General features: G+C 52.3%; 1 protein-coding gene across 2 annotated transcripts in view; it reads right to left on the bottom strand.

Annotated features, from left to right (window-relative positions):
• Positions 1 to 9837: 9837 nt before the first annotated feature.
• The window catches only part of PLEKHD1 (pleckstrin homology and coiled-coil domain containing D1), a 31405-nt gene continuing 15148 nt past the window's right edge, over positions 9838 to 26094 (bottom strand). For both annotated transcript variants that reach the window (XM_045901090.3, XM_064571248.1), the window contains 8 exons: positions 25927 to 25979; positions 18196 to 18290; positions 16644 to 16737; positions 15032 to 15210; positions 14376 to 14508; positions 13864 to 14008; positions 13117 to 13266; positions 9838 to 12804 (listed from right to left, as the gene is read on the bottom strand). In XM_045901090.3, the coding sequence (XP_045757046.1) occupies positions 12635 to 12804; positions 13117 to 13266; positions 13864 to 14008; positions 14376 to 14508; positions 15032 to 15210; positions 16644 to 16737; positions 18196 to 18290; positions 25927 to 25979 (1019 nt within the window). In that variant the 3' untranslated portion in view covers positions 9838 to 12634. The remainder of the gene's footprint in view (positions 12805 to 13116; positions 13267 to 13863; positions 14009 to 14375; positions 14509 to 15031; positions 15211 to 16643; positions 16738 to 18195; positions 18291 to 25926; positions 25980 to 26094) is intronic.

The following is a 26094-nucleotide window of genomic DNA, read 5'->3' as shown; positions in this document are numbered from 1 at the left end:
CAGCTTCCTGGGAAAGTGACAGCTAAGCTGAGGCCTCAGAGAGGAGCACAAGGCTGCGAAGAGGCTTATTTTTCTCTTGTGTTCTAGTGCCTGGGAAGGCAGGTGGTCCGGGCTGGGTAGATGGTCCCATGGCACTCGTGGTCCAGGGCCTAGCTTCCTTCTATCTTACCTTGCCGTCTTCTAGGGTGTTTTCTTTATTTGCACGATCAAAGTTAACCCAGCAGCACCACCTCCACGTTCCAGGAAAAAAGAAGACGTAGAAGGCAAACAATTTCCTCCTGTAGATGTTGTGTACGTCAGTTTTTGCTTCCTTCTCACTGGCCAGCACTTAGTCATCTGGCCACTCCTGACTGCAAGGCAGGCTGGAGAATATAATCTCTGACTAAGTAGCCGTCTGTCAAGCTAAAACTACGAGAAAAAGGAAGAGAATGGACACTAGTGGACAATTAGAAGTTTCCGTCACAGCAGGGAGAGAATGGTCTATGCATATACCACAGTCAAGGGCAAGAAGCAAAAGAGGGTACGAGGGGTTGGGATGGATTCAGGGAGGGCTGTGCTCTGTTGGGCATGGTCATTAATCCTCTCACCCAGAGCCTCACGACCTCAACCTTGAATAAAAATCACTCTGAAATTTGCAGTCGATTTGGTCTATGAATAATTCAGCATGGCTCTCAACTCGGGGAAGTATTCGGTTTCTGATGCTTTTTAACCTACAGGAGACGGACAATAGGTAGCACGCCTCGGGGATGCATCTGCTTAAGTTTGAGTGAGTAGATGGGAGGGAGGAGGGAAGGAAGGAAGGATAAAAGGAAGGTGGACAGGGAGGGAGAGAGAGGAGGGGGAAGGGAAGTTAGGGATAGAACAAATTGCCTCCTTCAAGCATCCCAGAACAAGGATTTTAGCTCATGCCAGGTATCAGGCTCTGGGGAAAGAGCCGTAGTCAGGCTGTGGGAGCTCTCTGGGTGACAGGCACCCTGCCTCCCAGGGCAGCTGCAGAAATGTGACGACCGAGTGTGAGCTTGTCCACCAGGGAGTGGTGATCCCAAGCAGGAACACAGAACCAGTGTGCACAGCACCTCTTGGAATGCCCAAGGCTGCAGGACCACCCCCCCCTCCTGGCCTGGCATTGTCCCAAGACTAGAAGGGGCAGAAGGAGAGAGATGGGGACTGGGGTCCAAAGGCTGAGCTCCGGCCCCAGTTCTACCTTCTGTGGCAGTGGGACCTTGGGCGGATGGCTGCTGTGTGGTGTGACAGGATGACGGGATCTGGCCAGAGACCTCATATCCTCCAGGCCTACCCCATCGTGAGACAGATGAAATGTAAGCTCTTTATTACTGAAGTGTATCTGCCCTGGTAGACGAGGCTGCCCCACGTAAGGGACACCTTCATGTAGGCTGAGGGCTCTCGTAGGGGGCCATTTTTCGTTTTTCCTGAATCCCAGAACGACGGAACCCTCCCATAGTAAAGAAAGATGCATCCCACAAAAAGCATGCCGAGGGAAAGTGAGCACGAATATCTGTCCAAGATTGAGGCAGAGCAGGTTCATTTCACACCCTTCATGCTTACTCATGGAGGGAAGTCCCTGGGCTTGAAGGAGAGCCAAGGAGGCACCCCTCCCCATCACATAGGCCTAGAGCACTACCTCCTTCCCCAGGTACCCCATCAGGCCGGGCGTCTGCTATTCCTTAGGATGGGAGGGGAGGGTGGGCAGGGCTAGGCAGAGTGGGGATTCAAGTTTCTCTTGAGGCCAGCATTCTCTGACCACTGTTTCTTCATCTTTAAAATGAAAACTGTAAAAGCACCAGGCCTGTTTCCTCATGAGCTGACTGGAGGGAAAGCTGAGCCAGTGGAGGTGAGAGCCAATGGCAAGGAGCCTCTCCACATGGGTGACCTTTGTTGAGGCGGCCAGTCTCTACTTCAGCAAGCCCTTGCAGGACCGGAGATGGACAGTGAGCATATCCAAGGGAACAGCAGGCTCGCTGGAGGGGCTCATTGTGGATGAAACCAGTCCTTGCCGGCGAGCTGCCTAAATGCTTGTTGGGAACGCTCCTGTGACACCTTGAGGAACAATACTCCATGGTAGACAGCCTGGCACGGGGGCAGGTAGGTGGTTGTACGTGGTTCACTCGACTGTGTTGGAAGAGTCCTACAGCCGGGCGCCTGGGTGGCTCAGTCGTTAAGCGTCTGCCTTCGGCTCAGGTCATGATCCCAGGGTCTTGGGATCGAGCCCCGCATCGGGCTCCTTGCTCAGTGGAGAGCCTGCTTCTCTGTCTGCCGCTCCCGCTGCTTGTGAGCACTCTCTTTCTCTGTCAAATAAATACAATCTTTAAAAAAAGAAGAAGAAGAAGAAGAAGAGTCCTACAGCCTCCTCCAGTAACAGGCTCCTGGCGTCCTCCTCCATCTCAGGGAGGGAAACTCAAACTTGAGTCCACCTGTACCTGCGCCGACCGCTCTACTCAGACTGAAATGACCCAAAAAGCTGGGCGTCGTCTCTCTTTGGCTCTTGGCAACAAGAGACAGACTCATTTGTAGGCAAATAGTCCAAACATTCCAGCCTCAGTCTTTTCCTTCCGATCCTCCCAGCAAGGCTGTTGCCATGACAACCGCTGCTGACCGCCTTCAGGAAGCCGCTGGAGCCCAGGGCGGATGTGCTCCTGCTGTGGCCGCTGCTCCTCAGCATTGCCCGCCCGGTGATGCCACGGTCCTGGCAGGACCGTGGCAGCGCACCCGCGCACCCGCGCACCCGCGCACCCGCGCACCCGCGCACCCGCGCACCCGCGCACCCGCGCACCCGCGCACCCGCGCACCCGCGCACCCGCGCACCCGCGCACCCGCGCACCCGCGCACCCGCGCACCCGCGCACCCGCGCACCCGCGCACCGCCCCAGCGATCCCCCGCATTTGTTCTTCCGCCCGCCCCGGCTCCGGACCCGCGGGTTGCCTGGGGAAGTACAGACCCTTCCTCGCCCACGGCAGTGATTCAGCCCAGCGGCGGCGCACGACCCGAGCCGCGGGGCCTGTCCCTTCCCTGCGGTGAGTATAGGCAGCCCCGAGGAAGGAGCGCTCTCTTTCCTCTGGCCAAGCTGCGGCTGCCAGTGCCTAGGTCTTCTCCCAGATGTTTGCAGGGGACAGAGCAAGGTCAACACACAAAAAGAAGGCAAGAGAAGCAGAGAGAGAGAACCAACATCCCGGTGGCAGGGTCTCCAGTTCTAAGCCCCGAGGCCCGGTCCCTGTGGCTCATACTTCGATTCAGAGACGTTTCCAGCCTCAGGAGCCAGTATGTTCGTCATGGCAACCACAAGTGTCCTGATGGGCCCTCCCTCCTTCCAAGTGAATTCTTCTCCTTTGCCTCCCATCCCCCTCTCGGCCCCATCGGAAGAAATTCCGTCCCTTCTCTGTCTTGATTTGCATAGCTCTCAAGTGGAGAGAATGCATCTTGTTCCCAGCCTCTGTTCATCCAGGAAATGTTAGAGGAGCAGGAGGGGACAGTGCAGCTTAAAAGGCCCAGGAACTCGAGAATAGGTTCCAGAACTTAGAAAATGACAGAAATGGTTCACGCTGAAGAGAGGTAGAGAGTCGGAAAGGAGCCGGCCGGCCCACAGAGCTGGCCAGAGAGGGGACACGAAGTTGTGTGCTCTGCCAAACTGGCCATATGGGCACCTCCTGGCACTCGCAGCCGGCCCCAGGCTGCTGCCGACGAAAAATGCATTCAGTCCCCACTCAGGTGAGAGGCAGCCATGGCCTCAGCTTCCCTCCCTTTCCTGAGCATTTCCCACTAATATTAGGCCTCAGTCCCTCAGCCCTGACTTAGAGGCTTTACCTTGAATACCAAACCGAACAAGCTGTGTGTGTGTGTGTGTGTGTGTGTGTGTCTGGAAGGAGCAGGAGAGGCTTTCAACCAAGTGGCTTAGAAATGTCCCATCAGACAGAGTGAGCGTGAGCAAGACCACCATCGCTCACTCAAGGAGCATTCCCACAGTGCAGACCAGCACGATGTAGTGTTTGTGCGAAGCTTTTACAAATCACAGAGCTCTCCCTTGCAGCTCTCTGGATCCTCTCAACAACACATGAGGTCGTAAAGGCAGGCGTTGCTGCTACATTTACATTTGAGGACTGTACGTTCACAGCGGAGAGATCCGATGCCCAGAAATGTTAAGTGATGTGCCCAAGTCACACAGCATGGAAGGGGTGAAACCCGAGCCCCTCCACAGGTGTCCAATGGCCTCTGCAACAGTGTTCTGTTCTATCTTGGAGGCTGGAGCCCTGCAGGCCGATTCACTAGCACACAGTCTACTCAGCAAACAAACCCGTCCCCCCCCCCCCCCCCCCCCCCCCCCCCCCCCGCCGAGCAGGCAGAGAGGCGGAACTGGCAGTGCTAAGTGATGGAGCTTTATAGGCATTCCTGAAAAATCTCTTCTGCCCCAAAATATCTCAGATAGAAAGTCATGGTTTAGGAGAAGCACCACACAATTCTTTAACCCTGTTAGCCCCCATGGGTAACCAGGGCTATCCAAAACTGGTTACCAATGGGGCTAATATTCTGAGTCATGAACATCTTCCTATGCAGTGATGTGCCTGATATTCGGGTCGGCATCCCCAGAGACACAATGGCAGGACAGGCAAGCTGGTGTTTTTGTTTTCTGTGGGGAAGCTCTGGGCTGCTGGGACTCTCCCCCATTTCCACAGTGTTGCTTAGAGTGCACAGAGAGACCACGGGCTGCTCACTAGCATCTAGTCACCTTTTACCTTGGGTGCTCAGCCTCCCCTGAAGGGGATGAGGTCATGTCACTGAGTTTCTACCAATTAAATGAGGACAGAGGTGCTCTGGGGTACTTCCAGGCACAATGGAAAAGGGAAATTCTTATGGATCGCTGGAGACTATCATCCCAAGGGCAACCTTGGAAGCTTTGAGTTGATGTGTGAAAGGTGGCTGTCAGGCGCGCCTGGGTGGCTCAGTGGGTTAAGCGTCTGCCTTCGGCTGGGGTCATGGTCCCAGGGTCCTGGGATCGAGTCCTGCGTTGGGCTCCCTGCTCAGTGGGAAGCCTGCTTCTCTCTCTCCTTCTGCCACTGCCCGTGCTTGGGCTCTCTCACTCTCTTTCCCTCTCTCTCAAATAAAGAAAAAAATAAAATCTTAAAAAAAATAAAAGTGGCTGTCCCATAGGTCCCTGATTGACATCTAAAGGACTCTCCAAAGCCAAGCTGAACGAACAACCAGGGTTTTGACTCTTGTTCACAGTTGTCTCCCCGGTACCAGGACAGAGTTCGGCGCATAGTACATAGTCTCCAATGTAAGACATCACTGAGTATAAGGCATACCATTATTTTATGTACCACTAAGAAATTAAAAGTGTTGCCAATTAAACTATGACATCATGCTTTCATTCAAAATTTTTATTTTACATTTACTGAGAATTCTTTTGGATTTGATGAGTCACAGATTTTCATTGTAAGTCACTCTTGTGCATAATAAAACGGTGAATAAAAAGTGAAGTAATGGGCGAAGGTATTTCTAGAACTTCTCATTCCAAATTTGATTCCTCTCTCTTTGACTGAGAATCACAATGACCATCTTTTTTTCACATGCTGGCATCCTCCGAGGCCTCAAGAGTCTGAACGATGCAGCATTCCTCAAAAGAATCCATAAAAGAATGAAGTGTCCTATGTCCAGGGCTCTGCAGCCAGCTTTATGATTCTGTGGGCCCAGCTGTATCGCAAGTGCCCCCAGGCATGTCTGATTCTCCACCTCCCTGACAACCACGTGACCCTTATTTATGAAGAGCATGCCCTGTGAGTATTTCGGGATTTTTTTTTACTATTGACAGTGTACACGTTGTGATGCTGGGGTATCTGATGTCTGCAAAGCAGTGACAACCCCACAGAGATGGCCATGTGAGCAGCAGCAATTTGAAATATATCCGAATTTCAGGGACATCTGGTGGCTCAGTCAGTTAAGCGGTTGACTCTTGTTTTCGGCTCAGGTCATGATCTCAGGGTCCTGGGATCAGCCCCTCGCCTGGCTCTGTGCTCAGCATGGAGCCTGCTTGAGATTCTCTCTCTCCCTCTCCCTCCCCCCCTTCCCCAGCTCACGCTCTCTCTCTCAAATAAATAATCTTTAAAAAATTTAAAAAATTAAAAAAATTTAAACTATACCCCGATTTCAGAGATTTTGAGTTGCAGGGGTGTGTGTGTCTAGAATTTTCAAAAAATATGCTTGTGGGTTCTCAATAAATATTTGTTGACTGAATGAGTAGATGAATTCTAGTTCCCAGTCTATGAATGAAAATGTTGTGATTTCCTTAGGAAAAAGGCCTCTCCGTCCTTGGGGATCACACAACAACTCTGAAAAAGCTAAGGTCGCTATCAGTTAGGCAGCTCTTGTTTGGAAATCACAGAAAAGCCAGTCAAAAAGGCTTAAACAATAAGGAAAGATAAATCAGATCACATAACAAGAAGTCCTGAAAGAGGGCAGACCCAGCACTGGTAAATTCAGTGACCACTCAGTAAGGACCAGTCTCCTTACCGTTTTTCCAGGCCCAGCTGCCGTCATGGTCACAAGCCGGCTGCCTTATTCCTAGGCGTCATATCCAGACATGAAATGTCCAGTGGACAAAAAGGGATCCTACCTTCTCTGTGACTTGAAAGGTGAAAAAACCTATATCAGAAGTCCTCCAGCAAACTTCTCATCGGCCATCCTGGTCCCATGCTTACCCCTAAGGCAATCCCCAGCAGAGAAGTGTGACCACCAGAATTACAGAAGGGTTTTGAGAACATCTAATTCCACACCTTCATTGTACCAAGGGGCGATCAAATGGCTTGCCCCTCTCTCAGGATTAATCACTGGTTCTGTAGGACCACCCAGGCCCTCTAGATCTCCAGCCCAGGGGCTTCCCATTGGCTGCCTCCTCCCAGAGGAGACTGGACTGAGAAGCCTGGGGCAGGGCAAAGGAGGGTGAAGGGCAAGAGACCGCCAGCCTAGAAGTGGTTGGAGGCAGCAAGAAAAAGCCTGGTTACTTTACAAAGTTCTTAGGAGGAGAAGCTCCAACCCTCAGAGCCTGCTACGTTGGACTAGCAGATCTTCAGAATGAAAGAATTCTCGGGAAACTGTCAGTTACAAAGCAGCTGAGTCAATCCCTTAAGAACCCATAACAGAAAAGATCTGAGTGCAGACTCTGGTGCCTAGAACATAGAGGAACTCCATATATTTATATTTGCTGAAGGAAGGAAGGAAGGAAGGAAGAAGGAAATGGAGGAGTGGGGGGAAAGAAAAGAAACCCACTAAAAATAATTTACATGGAATTATTTACATATTTACATATGCTAGAAAGAACACTGGCCATGAACTCAAATACCTGAACCTCCACTTAGGAGCTGTGTGACCTTGGACAAAACTCCCTTAACCTTTGGCTTTCAAGGAGAGGGATATTTTGAGGACAAAAAGGAGAAATCAATGTGAAAGCACGTGATGTATAACAGACTTAATAAATGATGGCTGAAGCAGAGACTTTTGTTTCGTATCTTAAAGGGGAGAACAACTGGGAGATTCATCAGCAATAATGCAGAACCTGAGCAGTGTCCCCAAGCCCTCCCCCTTCTCTGTGAGCCTTAGCTCACTTTGCCCCCAGATTTTGCCGGCCCAGCGCAGAGCATGCTGCCATCTGCTGGGAAGAAGGAGGAAGTGAACTCCAAAGCATCTCCATACCAGGCCATTATGAGGAGCAACCTGGAAAAAAAGGGAAGCATAGGGACCCATCTTCCCTTCCCCTCAGCTGTGACTCTCTTATCCTTTAAGACAGGCAGGGCCCTCATCACTGGCCAACAATTTACAGAAAAATAAGATTTCAATCAGTTTTTCTTTTCAAAAGTGGTAGGATATTATTCAACCTTAAAAAGGAAGGACATTCTGACATGTTACAATGTGAGCAAATCTTGAGGACGGTTACGCTAAGTGAGACAAGCCAGTTGGTAAAAAGACAAATCCTGTGTGATTCCACTTTTATGAATTATCTTAAGAAGTCAAATTCATAGGAAAAGAAAGTAGAATGGTAGTTGCCAGGGGCTGGGGAGGGGGGAAACTGGGACTTGTTTAATGCATAGAGTTCCAGCCTTGCAAGATGAAAAGTTCTGGAGATAGTTGCACAACTATGTGAATACACTTAACACTATTGAACTGTACACTTGAAAATGGTCAAAATGGGGGGCGCCTGGGTGGCTCAGTCGGTTAAGCATCTGCTTTTGGCTCGGGTCATGATCTCCGGGTCCTGGGATCGAGCCCCACACATCGGGCTCCCTGCTCAGTGGGGAGTCTGCTTCTCTCCCTCTCAAATAAATAAATAAAATCTTCTTAAAAAATGGTCAAAATGGTAACTTTTATATTATGTATATTTTACCACAATGAAAAAAATAATAGTAAGTGATAGAGATAATAAGCACATGGTAGGTGCTTGACTTCAGGCGATGGCATCCCAATAAACATCTGTCGAATGAAGATGGAAAGAAGTGACGCTGAGAGATGGTCTCAGACATCAGGATGAACATGAGAATGGACATCTTTCCTTTCCCAGGATGGCCTTCCAAGTGACTAATTGGTCACCACTGCCTTTTCTTTGGGCTGATAAATTAGTTATCTTTCCTCTTCTCATCTCAACACTAAAATTTTCTGACAATTGCACGGCATCAAGCTTGACATGAGCCAGAACATCCTTCCTCCCTAAGAACTGTATTTCTGTGATTAGCGCTGGTAGGGACAGTCCTATTTCTGTTCATCCCAGAGCTGCAGGTTCCCAGTTTTCCCAGTTCATAGAACTTGAGAACTGCAAAGGCTCTGAGCAGCCTTGTGAGATTTAAGAGACTTATCTCCTACCTAATAAAAATATATACATATAAAAAGCATTTTTTTGTTTTTAAAGATTTTATTTTTATTTATTTTATTTTATTTATTTGACAGAGAGAGAGAGCACAAGCAGGGTGAGCAGCAGGCAGAGGGAGAGGGAGAAGCAGGCTCCTCACTGAGCAGGGAGCCTGACAAGGGGCTCCATCCCAGGACCTTGGGATCATGACCCGAAGGCAGACGCTTAACGGACTGAGCCACCCAGGTGCCCCTACAAAAAGCATTTTAATTGGTGACTTATTAAAACCTACAGAGCTGAGAGCTGACCTTTAACCACCAGAGACACCCCCACCCCACCCCCTCAGCAGCAAGCAGCATGCGGGACAAGTTCTTTCCCTTCTCTTCTTGTGACTGCGTTACTGCTCTGCTAGAGGAAAGGTTCTCCTGGGATCAGTGACACTTCAAGGCCCATCAGCCACAGTTTTTGCCCAGGTAACAGGACAGGCTGAGTCTGTTTATAGCAGGACCCTCAGCCTAGAGGCGGGGATCAGATCCTTCAGGGGAAGCAAGACGAGTGCAGAGAATGAGCCCCCAAATGCACTGGCAGCTGGCTCTGGCTCTGCAATCTACAGCCCCTGAGGTGAAGCCTCCTGCCTTCGAGCAACCCTGTCTCAACCCAGCTTCTCTGCCTGATCATTGAGTCTCGCCCAGAAGCAAAGCCAGAAGACTCCTTGCCCCTTGCTCACCAGGAGTGTGTGAGGTAAAAGAAGCAGTAGCTTTCCCCCCAGGAGTCAAAGCCATAAGCTTTCTGACTTTGGGGAGCCTTGGGGTCCAAGCAGCCCCATCCTGGCTCCTCACAGAAGCACAAGATTCCCCAGGAGCTGCTGGGCTTTATCTGAGGGCTTCAGAGCGGCCCCTTTGTCTGGTGGTTTTAATGACTACCTTCCATGGAGACCAAATCTGACACAGGCTGGTTCCCTGAGACTTGAGCAAGTCTCTGGTCCGCCAACATCATTCACCGTGAGCTCCAAATTTTACTCGGATGGTGCCCGATCACCCACAGGCTGCCCAGGTCATGCTGAGCTGGGTGGGATAGGATTGGGGGGGGGGGAACAGTGACATCTCTCCAGAGACAAATACAGGCAGTGGATCCTTCCCAGGAGCTTGGAGCTGGGCAGTGGGTCAGGACCTGAGTGTTTTACAGATCTCTTACCTCACCCATTAACATACTTTTGGGGAACAGCATTACAACCAGGACGACCACATAATTATCACCTAAGCTGGGAGCCATTAATAATTATGCTAAGAAACAATACAAACTGGGACAGTCCTGGGCATGATGATCGATCACCCATCCCCAGGGAGGAAACAAACCGAAAAGGAGGAGAATCCAGTCATTACCATTTCTTGCTCTCTCTTATAGGATTACAAAACAAAAGCATAAACCTCTCCTCAGCAGAGAAGGCATGCCGTCAATTTCCAGTGGGATACTGAAGCCAGCAAGCCATGAAACTAGGTGTCTTTCACCTCCCCTGGAGCTATTCCCACTTACATAGTCTGCACCCTTTGGTCAGTGCTCAAATCAGAATAAAAACCAGCTGACAGTCCTCGTTACATGGGGACGGCCGGGACCTCAGGGTGGGAACACCGATTTTTCAGTTAATTATTAAGAAGCCACTCCCAGGAGGTGCAGCTTTGCGGAGTATTTCCTCATAGGTAGAGAAACGCGCAGGTTTATTAAGACTACATGCGGGGAATCGCACAATTCCACATATGGCCTGCAGGGGGCAGCATCTCTCTAGCAATGATCACACCACAAGCACTACTGCGGGAAATCCATTTAATTGGCCAAGGAATACGGGTTTGTTTTTTGTTTTTTGTTTTTTTAATCAGATCAATACATTTCCAATAAGTAGTTTCCACTGTGGTACATTTTCATATGGAGATGTTGCTCTTTTTCTATTTACAGTGTTAGGTACACAGTGAGCTTTTAACAAATAAATACTTGTGGACTGATCAGCTGGTTGAAGATAACCCAGACTTGCCTGAGGCATAGAAAGTACAGGGTGAAATGGGAGGAAAGCAACTAGGGATTGGTGAATGTGCACAGAAAAACACTTTCTATCCTGGTTAATAGCTTGCGTGGGGGGAAAATGTATTTGGAAATTTCCAAAAGATATTTCTCCAAGAGCAAACCATTATTAATCTAATTCTTTAAAAAAACAAAAATAAAAAACAGCAATCTTGATTGTATACATCTTCCTCCTCATTTCAAAGTCCATCCTCTATTCATGTTAGATAAATGAGTTCCAAGTTTATGCAGGTTTCTACATGTTTAAAGTTTTTACATTTAGACTCATCCCTTTTCAGATGTATCGATTCTAAGTGCCTCTGCCCCTGTCCCCACCCAGAGTCTGCAGAGACTGGCTGAAGCCATCAGAGTCCACCCAGGACTTTAGCTGAGTCCCCTTAGCGTCACAGGGCAGCCGCGAGCACAGAGCAGGGCACCGCGGCCTGGCCTGGGCTGGCCGTCCAGCAGCTATGCATGTATTTTGAGGGGGTGGGGGGACAGCACCTCTGCTGGGGCATGCCCTACAGCCATCTGGGGAATCTGTGCACCGCTCAGACGGGGCTCCTCGCTCTGTTTGCCAAGCAGCAGAGGATCAGCACCTTTAACCACCAGTGACTATGAGCACCCTGATCCCTGGTAGACCCCTTTTCTGGAGAGATGATAGACCCAGGCAGCTTTGGAGGGTGTGGCTAGGAAAAGAGGAGAGCAGACTGTCTGTGGCAGAGGGGTGCCCCCCACAGACCACTGGCAGGGTGTTTCAGCTTCACCCGATGACATGGGGCCAACCAACGGCTACTGGCCTTATTACAGGTCCGGGCCCGTCATCTTCCAGGGTCACATGGCTTCACTGGGTAAAGCCTCTGCAGGGAGAGGAGGCAAGGTGCCTAAAGCAGGCGCAGCTCAGAGGGGGACATCTGTGATCCCACAAACCAAGAGAGGCCCCACAGCCAGAGGCAGCTGCCTCCCTATCCAACCAGGAGTAAACAATGCCACCTTGTCCCCCCCCCCCCCCCCCAGCTTACTTCTTGTCCTCTGGGAGAGCCCTCAGAATCGCTGCTGGCCCCAGATCCCAGCCAGGGCCCTGGACCCTAGGTACCCAGCAGGAGGGATATGGGACGGAGGGGGCAGGGTCACATCACCCTCCAAACCAGCTGCAGCTGCAGGCGGGTGAACTCAGCTGGCGAGAGGAGCAAGCGGGTAGCCCCTCAGGGAGGGCCCAACCTCAGGAAAGGAGACACCATGGCAGGTGTGCTATGTCACAGACCCGAAAGTCACTGCGATAGGTCCCGCCCTGCCCCACGATGTGGTAGAAGTGAGCAGCCTCGGCTGAGACACATCTATGGGTCTCAGAAGCAAAGAAAGGGTTAGGAACCCCTGGAGGAAGCAGGTGTCAAGGTGGGGAGGGGAGGCCAGAGAGGCAGCATCACAGAGATGTAGCGGGCACAAGGACGGCTGTGGGCCCTGCCTGCCCCATTCCCCAACCCAGAGGTCTCCAAGCGCAGCCAGGCCCCTCCTGGCCTCACCAGCTTGGGCCTGTTTGGGCCTGATGCAAACCCAAGGGTAGGGTCTGGGGCGGGGGTGAGGGAGGGGCCATCGCCGTCCTTTGAGGGGGAGGCTGGCCGCCAGGCAGAGCCCTGGCCCAGAGGGGAGCCGAGAGGTGCCAGGTAGAGTTAGACCTCCCCCTGGCACCCCTTCCCCCACTGAGGAAAGACCTGGGAGGCAGGGAAGGCCCGCTCCTCACTTTCCACCTCGGGGAATCACCGAGGGGGCTCCTGGCTGGTTTGCCATGATGTGGTAGATGGATTCTCGGAAGCGCTGGTCCCGGCTGAGCCTCTTGGCCACCTCCTTTAGCTCCTCCATGTTGTTGGCATCCAGCTGGGAGGTCATGAAAGACTGGGACGGCTTCACTGGGGAGAGGGAGGCCGTGAGCAGCCCTCTCTCCACCGAGGCTTGGCCCGGTCCCCAACCCCAGCCCGCCCCCCCCCCCCCGCTCCCCATCCCACAGGCTGCCGAGCTCCTCCCAGCCTCTCCGCGCCCACCGGCTCCCGGAATCCCGGGAGAAGCCCGAGGCCGGTGGAGCCAGGTCCAGGCCGAACTGTCCAGCCTCCGAGCTGGATCAGCACTTCCCAGTCCCCACCCTCCCCTCTTCCGGCCGCGTCCCCACCCGCGGCCTCCGACCGTCCCCACGCCAGCAGGGGCACGCGGATAGCCACACTCACTGTCATTCCAGGAGGTGCTGGACCGGCGCCGGTGGAAGCGGCAGCTCTTGATGCGGCGAGTGGCCGCCTTGTGGATGTACACCGAGTTCTTCATGATGACCGGCATCTTGGCCTCCAGCTCCGCGTTCCGGATGCACTCCTCGAAGAACCCTGCGGCCGCAGTGCCGCTGCGTCCTTCCCGCCCGGCTCCCGCCCCACGCCCCGGCTCCCGCCCCTCGGCTCCCGGCTCCCGGCTCCCGCCCCCCGGCTCCGCCCCCCGGCTCCGCCCCCCGGCTCCCGGCTCCCGCCCCCGGCTCTCGGCTCCCGCCCCCCGCCCCGGCTCCCGCCCCCCGGCTCCGCCCCCCGGCTCCCGGCTCCCGCCCCCCGGCTCCGCCCCCCGGGTCCCGGCTCCCGCCCCTCGGCTCCCGGCTCCCGCCCCCCGGCTCCGCCCCCCGGCTCCCGGCTCCCGCGGGAAAGGCGCGCTGCCGCCCACCCGCCCCCGCAGGGCACTGAACTCCCCGCCGCGCCCCCACCCAGGTGCGAGGGCCTGAGGAAGCCGAGCCCAGGACGCGCCTGCCGCGGGAGTCTGGAGAAGAAACTCCCTCCGTAACTCGGGGCCACCTGATGCACACCAGGCCCCTTGCGGAGCTCCAGGCCCCTTGCGGAGCTCCAGGCCCCTTGCGGCGCTCCCGGCTCCGCAGGGTCTGGACTCCCGCGGGGGCTGAGCCCGAGGGCTGGGGGCTGGCACCGGGGCAGAGGGGGGCTCACTTTTCAGATGGCTCACGTCAGCCCGCATCCTCTCCTCCTTCGCCTTGTTCCGCACCTTGGAGTTGAGTCCTTGTTCCAGGCTCCGCAAGGCCCCCTCTGCCTCCCGCAGACGCCTCTCCAGGTCCATGCGGACCTTCACCTCCGCCTAAGGGGAGAGGGAAGACAGACGAAAGTGGGGTCCCGGGGAGCAGTTGCCATCTCCCGTGGAAGCCTTCCCTGGTCATCCCCTGGCTCAAGCGGGCTTGCTCGCCTCTGGACTTGGATGGAAGTTACCACATCCTGCTTCGTGTCTCGAGCCCCTGACCAGATGTCCCGGACTCAGCCCCTGCACCGGGCAGGGGTCTACCAATGCTGCCCCACCCCAGCAGCGGGCTCACTGCTCCCCCAAATGGTGGCTCCATCGCCTGCCCCTGGCGGGTCAGACTGGCAGAGATAATTGAGGTAGCTGCCAGGTAGAGATGTGAGAGGGAAGGTCCAGGAACACGGGCCGCTCCCAGCGTGCAGGCCAGCACCTTGAGCTCCTGCTCGGCCTGCTGCTTTTCTGCGGTCAGCTCCTGCAGCGAGTTCTGCAGCGCCTGGGACTGGCTCGAGTAGAACTCCCGCTCCTCCTCCAGGGCCCGTGAGCGCTCCTCGTTCTCCTTCATCCTGCCGGGTGAAGAGGCGCTCAGTGCACGCTCACCCAAGGGGCTTTCCAGTGGGAGGGCAGCCCCTCCTAGAGACCTGGCTGGAGAAGCCCTGACACCCAGGCTTCCTGAGCCCCAGAACTTTCTGGGTTCTGTCACCCCGGGGATGAGAGGAGTGGTGTGGACAGTGAGGGGAGCCCCTGGCTTAGAGTCAGAAGGCTGGAGTCTTGGGTCCTGGTCTTGCTAGTTCTGTGACTTCAGGAAAGCCCTATCAACCCTCTGAGGCTCAGTTTCCTCATTTGTACAAAGGAGCTACAAGGAGAGGACCTGCCCAGCCTGCCACAAAGTACTGTTAGGCGGACCTAATGCCTGTCCGTATGGTTCACACCAGTGCAAGAGAGAATGATCAAGTCAGCTCTGGGTAGTGAAAATTTTCTTCCCCTTTGTCTCATGGGGAAACTGAGTCCTAGGCAAAAGGAAGTAAGTGATCTATCTGGTCAATGCCAGCTAGAACCCAAGAACTCCGGGCTTGAAGGGGCTCTCACCGCTTCTCAGCCAGGAGCTTCTCCTCCAAGAGCTGCTGCATCTTCTCTTCTATCTGCCTCAGGTTGCTATGGAGACCCCCACTGGGAGGGGGCCGCTCACTCTGATTGGCCAGTGTCTGCAGCTGGTTCTCATTCTCCTCCAGCATTGCCAGGGTTTTCTTCTTCTCTATGGAGAGTTCCTGGCATGGAGGGAGGGAGGGACAGAAGAGAAAGAGCCTAATTTAGGTTCTCCAACATGGCTACCCTCACCTGCCTTTCAATTTCAGGGAGTGATGCCCTCCTCACTCAGTCTTCTAGGAGAGACACCTGAAATATCTTCCTTCTTCCCTGGAGGTAAAAGGCCAACCAAGATCTCCTTCTTCACAAAGAGGCAAGGTTACTCTCCATTGAGGGACTCAGGGAGGAGCCCAATGCAGCTTCCAGGGAAGTTGGCATCTATACAGCTGGGGCCCAAGGGCACCATGAACTTCAGGGGTCTTTATTCCTCCAGGGATGAGTGAGGGAGTGTGTTGGGCTCATGAAAAACACCCAAGAGGAGCCAGCCCTAGAACAGATTTAGATGTCATCCCCATTTATCAGGATGGGGTCTTGTACTACCCCAAAATTTTGGAGTTGAAACACTCCACAAGAACCATCTCTCATGATGTGAAATGGAAAGATAAACAAATAAAAGCACCACAAACAAAGCCCCAGTCACTTGAGAGAGAATAGAAACCTTGCAGCCTTCAAGGCAATTCATGAATTCAGTAAACATTAGCAACGTGCCAGCCTCCTGCTAGGTGCTGGGCTTGTAGAGACCTTAAGGCACGGTCTAGTGAAGTTCACAGTTTGCAAAATACAACCTAGTGTCCCGTAACAGATGTGCGAAGTTCTGCAGGAGCCTAGAGCTCAGAGCAAACCCTTGCTTGGGAGAGTTAGGGAAGCTTGGCTGCGGTGATATTGGAGTTTAGTCTTAGAAGGATGGATGTGTTCTCCAGGCAAAGAAGAGGTGAAAGGATGTTCTGTGTAGAAGGAACAGCTTGGGCAAAGGTGTAGAGTCTGAAAGAGCTTGGCTTCCTCAGGACACATGAGCTCTGGTTTGGAGTAGGGGTCAGACTGTCTTTGTGCAAGATGTGGAGGGACAACCAAGGGAAAGTTGGGGAGGAGGGGCTGGGAACAGAGTTGGCATTTTGTCCTTGATACATGCCACCTTCTTCCTCCCCCTCAGTTTCTGTGGTATCAAATGGAGGTAACATGACAGTTGATTTCCCTTCATGATCAGTTTCACCCAGGAGCAGCTAAGTGAATGAGCCACAAGAAGGAAGAAGTGGGTGGTTCTACCACACACTCTAATCAATCCTCCATCTGGCATAAAAATATAAACACTGAAGAAGTTGGGTTTCCCAAGGCCATAGTCAGAGCAGGACAAATTTGAATTTGCTCCCCTGGGTCCTGCATTAGGCCTCCTGTGCTCACTGGTCCACAGAGAAGAAACCTTTTAGATCAGCACTCCATCATGCTCCATTCCCCTGGTGGAGAACCTTCTGGGGAAATGCTGTTGGAAAAACTAGTATCATGTAGCCCAACCAACCAGGCTGCCTCCAGGCCAACCAGCTGACCAGTGGCCCCTCACCTCCAGCGTCTGCTGCAAGGTCTCTGTAAGGTGCCTCAGCTCCTTCTTCTCTTGCTCCACACCCTTGAGGCATCTTGCAGTCAGTTCTAGCTCCCTGCAGGGACAGAGGGCTGGGTATGGCAGTGCCCACCCCTCCCAATCCCCTCTGCACACAGAAATGCTTCTGCTTCAACTCCCGATATGGCTCAGAGGGGTCCTTGGAAGGCCAGCCCCTCTCTGCATGGTGGGGTCCTGACAGCAGCTGTAGGGACCTGGGCCTGAAAGAAGGAGATCCCAGCCAAGTGGGGTTGAAGTCACTTGCTCCAGGTACACAGGCATCTGTCAGGTGGGATAAACCCAGGACCTCCCCACAGGCAGAGAGAAGCACTGGAGAAACCTGGCCCTACCTCCTGTCTTCCCGGGACAGACCCTGCTAGAACCTCTATTTACTCTGACTTGGGACATGGCTGAGGCCCTTCTCTGGGGTGATAACCCCTTTGCTGCTTTCTTAACAAGCCTGGGCCCCCTCAGGCATTTACTCCTGGTTTCCATTCCTCCTGCTTGAAATGCCTTTCCCTTTTCTCCTGCCCAGTCTCCTAAATCCTACCCATCCTTCAAGGCCCAGCTCAATCGAACCTCTCTTCACGCCCAAAGGATCACATGTATACCTTAATTCCTATGACACAGGGAGTCTGCACTGTGCCCCCTAGTGCCTGATTATATATTACTGTGTTGATCTTTCTTGGGTGTGAGCCTGGTTTTCCCAACCAGATTGTAAGATCCTGCATTGTAAGATAAGAGAACTTATCTTCTATTCCAGTATCTGGCACAATTCTGGAGATAAGCAGGTGCTCCACCATTTACTTGGTAAGATTCTCAGAGCTTCTCCCTTCCCAAAGCACTTGTTTAATTGACTTCCTTTTATAAGGTTGTTGCAAGAAAAGCCTTTCTGGGCTAACACTGATTATCAGTAGTGTTGAGGAGGAGGAGGGCAACCACCACCACCACCAACAGTACCCAGAGCATTAGTCTCCAAATTCCTAGATAGTCTGAATCAGAGTGACCTGGAGAGCTTTTATAAAATATAGATCTCTGGGCCCTACCTTCAAGAGACTCTCATTCTGTTATATGATCGTAATGTGCAACTGGGCAACTGGGTTTGCAAACCATACACAGGACTAAAGATCCCAAAGGACGTCATTAGCCAGAATGAGAATGGACTGAGCAGGGGATGTTGAGGGTCTTGGCTAACAGCACCTCCAGGCTGACTTGTTCCCGTCTGCCTCTGGGTAAGCAAGACTTGACAGAGGCACGAGGGGCTCGTTGCTGGGGGGTGGGGGTGGGGAACAGGTCTGCACCTGCTGGTGCCTCACTTCCAGTTTGCATGGGGTCTACAGCTCCTTCTGGGCTGCCCCGAGGCCTGGAGCAGCACTGGGAAGATAGACCCAAACCAAGCCATCAAGTAGTGAGGCTCTCCTGGGTGAGACCTCCCTGAGCCTGATGGGAGACGTGGGTTCTAATGCCCTGCCCGAGGCGCACCTTCCTCCTACCCCCTCCTGGGCACCACCACCACCTTTTGATCTGCTCCTGCTCCATTTTCAGCTCCTGCACCACCTCCTCAAACTGCTGCTTCTCGGCCTCCAGCACCTGGTTAAGGCGCTCAAGCTCCTGAAGAGAACCAGAGGGGAAGAGAAGCGTCACAGGCAGCAAAGGGCCCCTGAGGTCAGGAACCGCCACTCTGGTCCAGGGCCCCCCCTGGGATGCAGTGCAGGCCAGGCCGTATGCGAGCCGACTCGGGGCTAAGTCCCGAGGAGCCCTGGTCCCACTCAGCGACACCCAGTCTCCACAAGCCTTATAAAAACATACTGAGCATGCTGCAGCCAGGGTTTAAAAAGGATCCCAATGTCGTTTCCCTGTGACTGGAGGTGATGATCATTCTAGATGTCTACTCTGCTGGGCAACTCCGGTCGCTAATAGCCTCAGGCGTGCTGGCCGGCTCTCAAGTGCTGGAGGGAACAGGGGGTGAATGTGTATTTCCCTTAAAGATCCCTAGAATGCCATTGGTTAAGGATGGCGAAGGAAAGCCATTCCCAACCCCAAAGTCAGAAAATCAGGACTCTTTCTTCCTCGGGGCATCTAGGAAGTTAACCAGCCCAGGTGGCCGCAGCTTTGCCTGGGCTCGCCCGAAGGGCACAGGGGAGCCAGAAAGCGCCGGGCAGGCCCCCAGGCAGGGCCAGACTCAACCGGTCAGGAATGCTGGCCAGCACCGTATTTTCCCAGCAAGTATGTGCCCTCCACGGGTCCCATTTTCCTGGGCCTCACTGGCAGGTGGGGCTGCAGGGTGCACTTCGAGGGAAGCTTAGCTGGAAGCAGTTTTGTGACAACTGCTTTGCTCCTCCATAGTTCACAGCGCGGGAGGGTGTAATTTCTAGCACCTCAGATGCCAGCAGGCCCTGGCGATGCCTCCAAGAGCCAGAGTGAAACTGAGGCTTCTGAAGATAACACGGCAAAACAGTCCTTTGGCTTTTCCTAACCCTCCTCCCCACGTTGGCCCCAGGTCTACATGATATAGTGCATTTCCCACCTGAGTCCATAACCACGTGCCCAGGCCACACTGAGTGCTGGGCGACAGTCAGAGAAATGGGCACCCGTGAATCAGAGCCTTCTATGGTCAAAGCCACTTGAAAGGCGCGTCGGTCTTCATCACACACTCGAATCCCGGAATCAGTTTTCCGGCCAAGAGGTGGCCCGGGCTCTTGCTTGAATGGCTCTCATGACAGGGAATTTGCCCCCAATTAAGACAGCCTGTTTCACTCCAGAACAACCTGCTCAAAGCTCTTCCTTCCGGGTTCAACCTCAGCACGGACCCTCTCTGAAAGTTACAACGAGAAGCACTGAGGAAGGGCCGCAGACTTTGCCGAAAGTTTGGTGGGGCTCAAAGGAGAGGGCTGAATCTCATTTATGGAGCAAAACTGCCCTCCAATGCCCCCGTCGCCGCGTCTGTCCTTCGACCAAACTCTCTCCCTTCAGCTGCCTCCCTTGCTGGGAACTTGCTGCCTCAGATACCATCTCGTCTTAAGCCCTTCTCCTCGGCCTTGAAGACCGAAGACCCCAGCCAGCAAAGGAAGAGCCGGGGAATGGCGCTTAGCAAAACAGAAGACTGGCAAAGCCAAACACACAGCCAGCTTGTGGACACCCTGAGTCCCTCAGGTACACCTAGGAGAGGGGGCAGCCCGTTTCATCCACCAGTGCCATCTGAGCCCAGATCTGCCTCCTCCTAATTTCCATCAGTGTGTCCACCTTCTCCCCTTGGAGCCATAGGACAAGACTGACCTGTTTTCCCTTCAGGTGTTGGGGACAGCTCTTCTGTCCCCAAGTCTCCTCTCCTCCAAGCCAAATAATCCCGGCTTCACTGCATTATTTCTAAATCCCCAATAAAAGTAATTATGCTTTAGAAAAGAATGCAGGCCCCTGATTGGGAAGATTATAGTAAAGGTTCTTCCCAGTTAATTTACAGGCTCGATGCAATTCCAGTAAAAAACCCAATGAGATTTTTTTTTTTTATAGCCTCATTCACTCATGCTACACATATTTATTGAGTGCTTAATATGTGCCAAGCACCTGCCAGGCTCTGCATTGAGGATGTGAAGATGAGCAAACGCAGACATGTCTCAGTTCTCATGAGCATACAGCTCAGTGCAAGAATCAGAAACTAATAAAATAAAGACACACATGAGAGGATGTTTACAAACCAAGGTATGTGATGTGCCCTGCAGGGACAAAGTTCTATGGAAAGTTGCCTTGGACAAGAAGGAGGGAATGATTGGTAGGGGGAGCAGGAGATTCTTGAGCCAACAGGTGAAGGTGGATAAGTAACAGAGAAGAGCATTCCAGGAAGAAGGATCAGTATGTACAAAAGCCCTTCGGAAACGTGCTGCCCCGAAAGAAGCAAGACAGGCCCATAGAGCTGGGCCCAGAGTGAGGGTGGGAGGGAGGAGGCTAGACCACACAGGGCCTTGGGCTATGCTGGGGATTTGGGTCTTTTTTCCTGAGCAAGAACAAGCAATGAAGGTTTTGAGCAGGGAGTAGGAGAAGAAGGTGGGCAACAGAATCGACTTCCATTGCGAACAATGACTCTGGCTGCAGCTTGGAGAAAAGAGATGAAGAGGGGCCCGGAGGGATACAGGGAACCCAGGTGGGAGGCCACTGCCTTAGGCTAGCCAGACCTAGTGGTGTGAACCAGAGCAGGGCAGTGAGATGGAGAGAAGTGGCCAGGCAGGTTCTAGAGCTTGTGGGGGCAATGCTATCAGAACTGGGGGATGGAGTGGGGGAGATGGGAAGGACAGGGTGAGGCATGATTCCCGGGTCTCCAGTCTGCACAAACAATGGATGGTGGTGAATTCCCTGAGCTAGGGAGCTCTAGAGGAGGACCACCAGCTCTGCGGGGGAAGATCATGAGTGGTCTTGGACATACTGAGTTTGCAGTACTTTTGAGACTTCTGGCTGGAGATGTAATATCAACATTTGGATATTAAGGGGCCGGAACTCAGCAGAGAAAAGGGACTGCATCTGTCAATGGGGAGTCATCTGCATGCACACAGTAAATGAAGCCGGAGGTGTGGTCTAGATTACCATTGGATCTAGTGCAGAGAGAAGAGAGGGTGTGGGGGGTACTCTTTGAGTTGGGCAGTACTACCTTGTAGGGTTAATGGGAGGATCACATGAGCTAATCCATGCAAATTGTCTGCAACATAGTCAGTGCTTAATAAATGATAGATGGTATTATAAACTGAAATTGTGTGGTATCTGTTCACAGATAGACAGCAGTTCAAAGTAATGGAAAAGGGAATTCAGAAACAGATCTTGTATATGATAATAATGACAATGATGGATAACATTCTCCGTGAGCTTACTGTTCTAAGTACTTTACATGTATTAACTCATTTAATCCTCATAACAACTCTGAGAGTGGATAATATTTTTACCCTCATTTTACAGATGAGAAAAACAGAGGTACATAAAGGTCAAGTAAACTTGTTCAAAGTCATGAGTGTCTTCATCCCTTTTTCCCACACTGTAGCTAGTAAATGATGAAGGAAGAACTCAAACGTGGGCAGAGGGGTAGAGCAAGATGGAAATGTCCACGCACTGCTGGTGAGAGTGAAAACTGGTACAAATTTTCTGGAAAGCAATCTGTCAGTATGCATCAGGCGTCTTAAAAGTTCTTGCCCAGGGGCGCCTGGGTGGCTCAGTCAGTTACACATCTGCCTTCAGCTCAGATCATGATCCCAGGGTCCTAGGATGGAGTCCTGCATCGGGCTCCTTGCTCAGTGGGGAGCCTGCTTCTCCTTCTGCCTGCCACTCTCCCTGCTATGCTCTCTGTCTCTCTCTCTCTCTCTCTGACAAATAAATAAAATCTTGAAAAAAAAAAAACGTTCTGGCCCAGACTCAGGGATTTCCCCCATTGGAGTCTCTCCTAAACAATTAGACAGTAGACCAAGATTTATGTGTACAGAGATGTTCACTGTGGCATAATTTATAATAGTGAAAACAGTCTGGATGTCTAAAACTAGAAGAGTCGTTGAATGGAACATCACATAGGATGAATCAGTACCTGGTCATTAAGACTGAGGTTTTCAAGGAACATTGAATGACATGAAAACTTGCTAAAGGTACAATGTTAATGAAGGTATAATGAAAAAGCAGGCTATAAAACAGAATATCTGCTATGATCCTATTATGTTGAAAATATATATAAGAATTATATATATATTAAAGATTTTATTTATTTTATTTATTCATTTATTTATTTATTTATTCATCTATTTATTTATAGAGCATGCACAAGCAGGGGGAAGGGCAGAGGCAGAGGGAGAGAGAGAGAATCTCAACTAGACGGACACGGGGCTCGATCTCACGACCCTGAGATCATGATCTGAGCCCAAACCAAGAGTTGGATGCTTCACCGACTAAGCCACCCAGGTTCCCCTACAATAATATATATTTTTAAATACTGAAGAAAAATACCAAAATATTGGCAACAGTTGTCTGTCAATTGTGGGATTGAGGATAACGTTTTGTTTTCCGGGTGTTCTACAAAGAGCACGATTTTTACTGTTAATAAAAAGGTTTCATGTTAACAAGGACAAAGAAAGAGAATCTTCTTCCTGGTTGCTCACTTCTTTTCCACCTTTCACTTTATCTGTGTGACTTTTAACTAAAACTGATGCCTGAGAAGACTGATGACAGCAGAATCTATAAACTCGGAGCATCCAGAACCTTCTGTTCCTGCAGCCAAGATGGTCTGAGTGCTTGTAGCAACCCTTCCGTTGGTTGAGGTCAGCTAAGGCCTGCAGACGCTAACGCCTCTCTCCACCGTCTAGTGCTTGTTCCTCCGACCCCTGGGCCTGACCTAAGTTGCAGGAGTACAGGGTTGGAAAGAAGTCACCCAAAGGCAAATTCCAGCTCAACGAAAGGAAGAGCTTTCAAACAATAGAGCAATAAGGCAAAGAATAACTCCAGAGGTTGTGAGTTACCCATGACAGACTCAGGATATCATCCATCAGGGAGGTGAACAAAGAGCCTCACCTTGAAGTGAGAGGTTCTTTCCAACACCCAGAGTCTGTGTTCTGACCAGGAGCAGCCTGGGTGACAAGATGCCTGCCTAATGGGCCTGGGACATTTCTAATTTCCCATGCGCCTGTTCACATGCAAGGCTGAGCTCTCAAGAGTTCAGCCAGCAAAGGAAAGGTAGGCAGGCTGCCCTCCTCCAGGGGATGAGAGAGATGAGGTCACAGGGGGCCAGGGACATTTGAGGGACCTGCACCCAAGGAAGGGCATGGCCTCCTGGCCCCAGGGCAGATGAGCCCAGGCAGGCTCCCCCTGTACTCTCTGCTCATGCATCTAGAGTCCCAGGGCCTTCCTTCCCCATGGAGGATGTCGTGGCCCCCCACCACTGCTCAGAGCACATCTGCATGGGCCTTGCCCATCCACAAAGCACTCTGTTCCTTCTAGTCATCAAGCCTCATGGCGACCTAGGTGCTAAGGGGGCATAGCCGTTAACTCTTATCAGAGCATCACAGATAGAGAAACTGAGGCCCGGAGAGGTTAGCTTGCCCAAGGCCACACAGTCAGTGATGGAGCTGAGACTCCAATCTGAGTCTCCTGGTTCCAGAGTCCGAGTCTGCCGTTAGGCCAGGCTGCCTCTTAAAGACCAGAGTATCTTCATCTTCTCACTGGGCCCTACCAGATGCCTTCCTAAAGTGGCCCAAGGCACGCCCAGACCACCTCTGTGCCTCACAGTGGAGATAGGAAAGGCACAGGGGACAGGCAGCCCCATTGCATGGAGGAGCAAGTTAGGGCCCCTGTGAGTTCCGCTCCTCCGAACCTTTCCCTTTCGCCCGCCCACGGCACCCTTGGCCGTGGGAATCGGCTGGGCCCGAGTGAGTCGCATTCCCATCTTGGGCCACAAAACCAGGGCGTTCACAGCTGACAGGCCCCGCTCTTTCAACATGCTAAGGCTTTAAGTGAGGCCTGCGTGCAGTGGGTCTCCGCTGTCCTCATTTCCTGCCTAAAGACCTAGATAGAGTGTCTAAATTTTCCTCCGGCTGACAGCTGCCCCAGATTTAGCCTCTCTGATGGATAAGTCTGTCTCTCTAGCTGCCGGTGGCTGTGTCCGTCACTCCATCCCTTCCTCTGGCTTCCTCAATTACCTGTCTTAAGTTGCTGACAACGCACCAGAAGTCTCGCTTCTCAAAATGACAGAACTGTGTGCAGAAAATGCCAGAACTCTCTTGCAGGACCTGGATGACACCAGAGAGACAGGGAGGCCCACACACCACCGGGTGGGAGAAGGCTCAGCGCTGTCATGGTGCCAATCCTCAAATCCACGCAATCCTAATACAAATCCTCAATGGCTTTGGGGTTTTGTTTTTTGTTTGTTTTTTCCTATTGTTGTGAATCGACAAAGTGAGCCTGAAGTCCAGCTGGAAGGGTAAGTGAGCAAGAATATCAGATATAATTTTGGAAGGAGAAAAATGAGGCTGGATTGTCCTACTGGATTAAAATCAAGATGTAATGTGAAATTATAAGAATCAAAAATGCTCACTCATTGAGTCATCCCTCATTTATCAAGCCCTCATCCGGGGCCAGCTGCTGTGCCGGGCCCTGGGAATGTTCGGGCTGCTACAGGGACATGATGCTTCCTGACCGCAGGGTCTGTTTCAGAGCGCGGTGAAGGGCGGTCGGGAAAGGTGCTTAGCGCGAGAAAAGTCACAGAGGCAGGCACTAAGCCGAGGCTGCCGGGCCCAGCCCTATAAGGACAAGGAACAGCAACGGGGCAAAGAGCAGTGGACTGAGTCAGGCTCTCCTGTGCGCGCGCGAGCCACTCTGCAGCTTGAGGCCTCAGGCAGCTCATGTGCAGGATGGGCCCATAATTCATAACAACCTGATCACGATACTAACAAACACAGATATTCACTCAGCACATCCTATGTGCCAAGCAATTTATATGTAATATCTCATTTAATCTTCACAGCATCCTAATAAGATGGGTTCCATTATCTCCATTTTTCGCGTAAGAATATTGATGTTCAGAGAGGGTAGGTAACTTGTCCAAGGTTACACAGCTAGAAGTGGTGAAGCTCAAACACAGACCTAGGCAGCCCGGCTCCAAGTCTGCACTGCTAAGCACTACCTGACTCTGCCCTTCAGGGGTGCTGATGCCCCTTTGGGACAGGCAAGGCCCAACGCTGCATGGAGATTCCAAATGAAGTGGACTTCAGGGGCTCCCTACCCTCAAACGAGGCCAGGGTCTCCTTTTCCCTACAGGCAGCCCCAGGCTAATGCTTGGCCTTTTTGGAACTTACAGTGTGTCACTTAGAGGAGGAAGGAAACCCTGAGATCATCCAACCCACTCACCCTGATGGTGCAGAAACCCCTCTCTAGGTAACAGAGGCCACCCCTGCCTCCCGTGAAGATCACCAGTGACAAGCAGCTCATTCCTTACTGATGTAGCTTATACAATTTGGGGATGGCTTTCTCTAGAATGTGGTCACCTACATTTTTTACTTTTGTCCCTGGGGATTGGCAAGAAGAAATACAAGTTGGCAAGTCCCAAGCACTGTCACCTCATGGCCTCTCTGCTCTACCTGGCTGACTTTCCAGTGAGTTCTCTGGGTGCTTTGCTCCCTTACATGATTCCTGAATACCAGAAATACAGGCCATACGCCATGGCTGCTAAGGGGCGCCTGGAGCGGGAGGTGCTGGGGAGGAGCAGCAGTGCTGAGCATCTCGGTGCGCCTACCTCTCTCTGCTCCCTCTGAAGGCAGAGTTCTTCCGTCTCCTCCATCAGTTTGTCTGCAAAGCAAGCACGCACCCTCTCACAGAAAGCTCGCTCCAGCTCCGGCCTGGAGGGGGCAAGTGCCTTCCAGAAACCTCCTTCATGCCCGGGATCTCCCAGGGAAACGGTCAG

This window comes from Mirounga angustirostris, unplaced genomic scaffold, assembly GCF_029215605.1.
Source record: "Mirounga angustirostris isolate CCGP_5_RB_7025 unplaced genomic scaffold, mMirAng1.0.hap1 SCAF_9, whole genome shotgun sequence".
Classification (NCBI taxonomy): domain Eukaryota; kingdom Metazoa; phylum Chordata; class Mammalia; order Carnivora; family Phocidae; genus Mirounga; species Mirounga angustirostris.
This window is presented reverse-complemented; position numbering and strand designations above follow the sequence as displayed.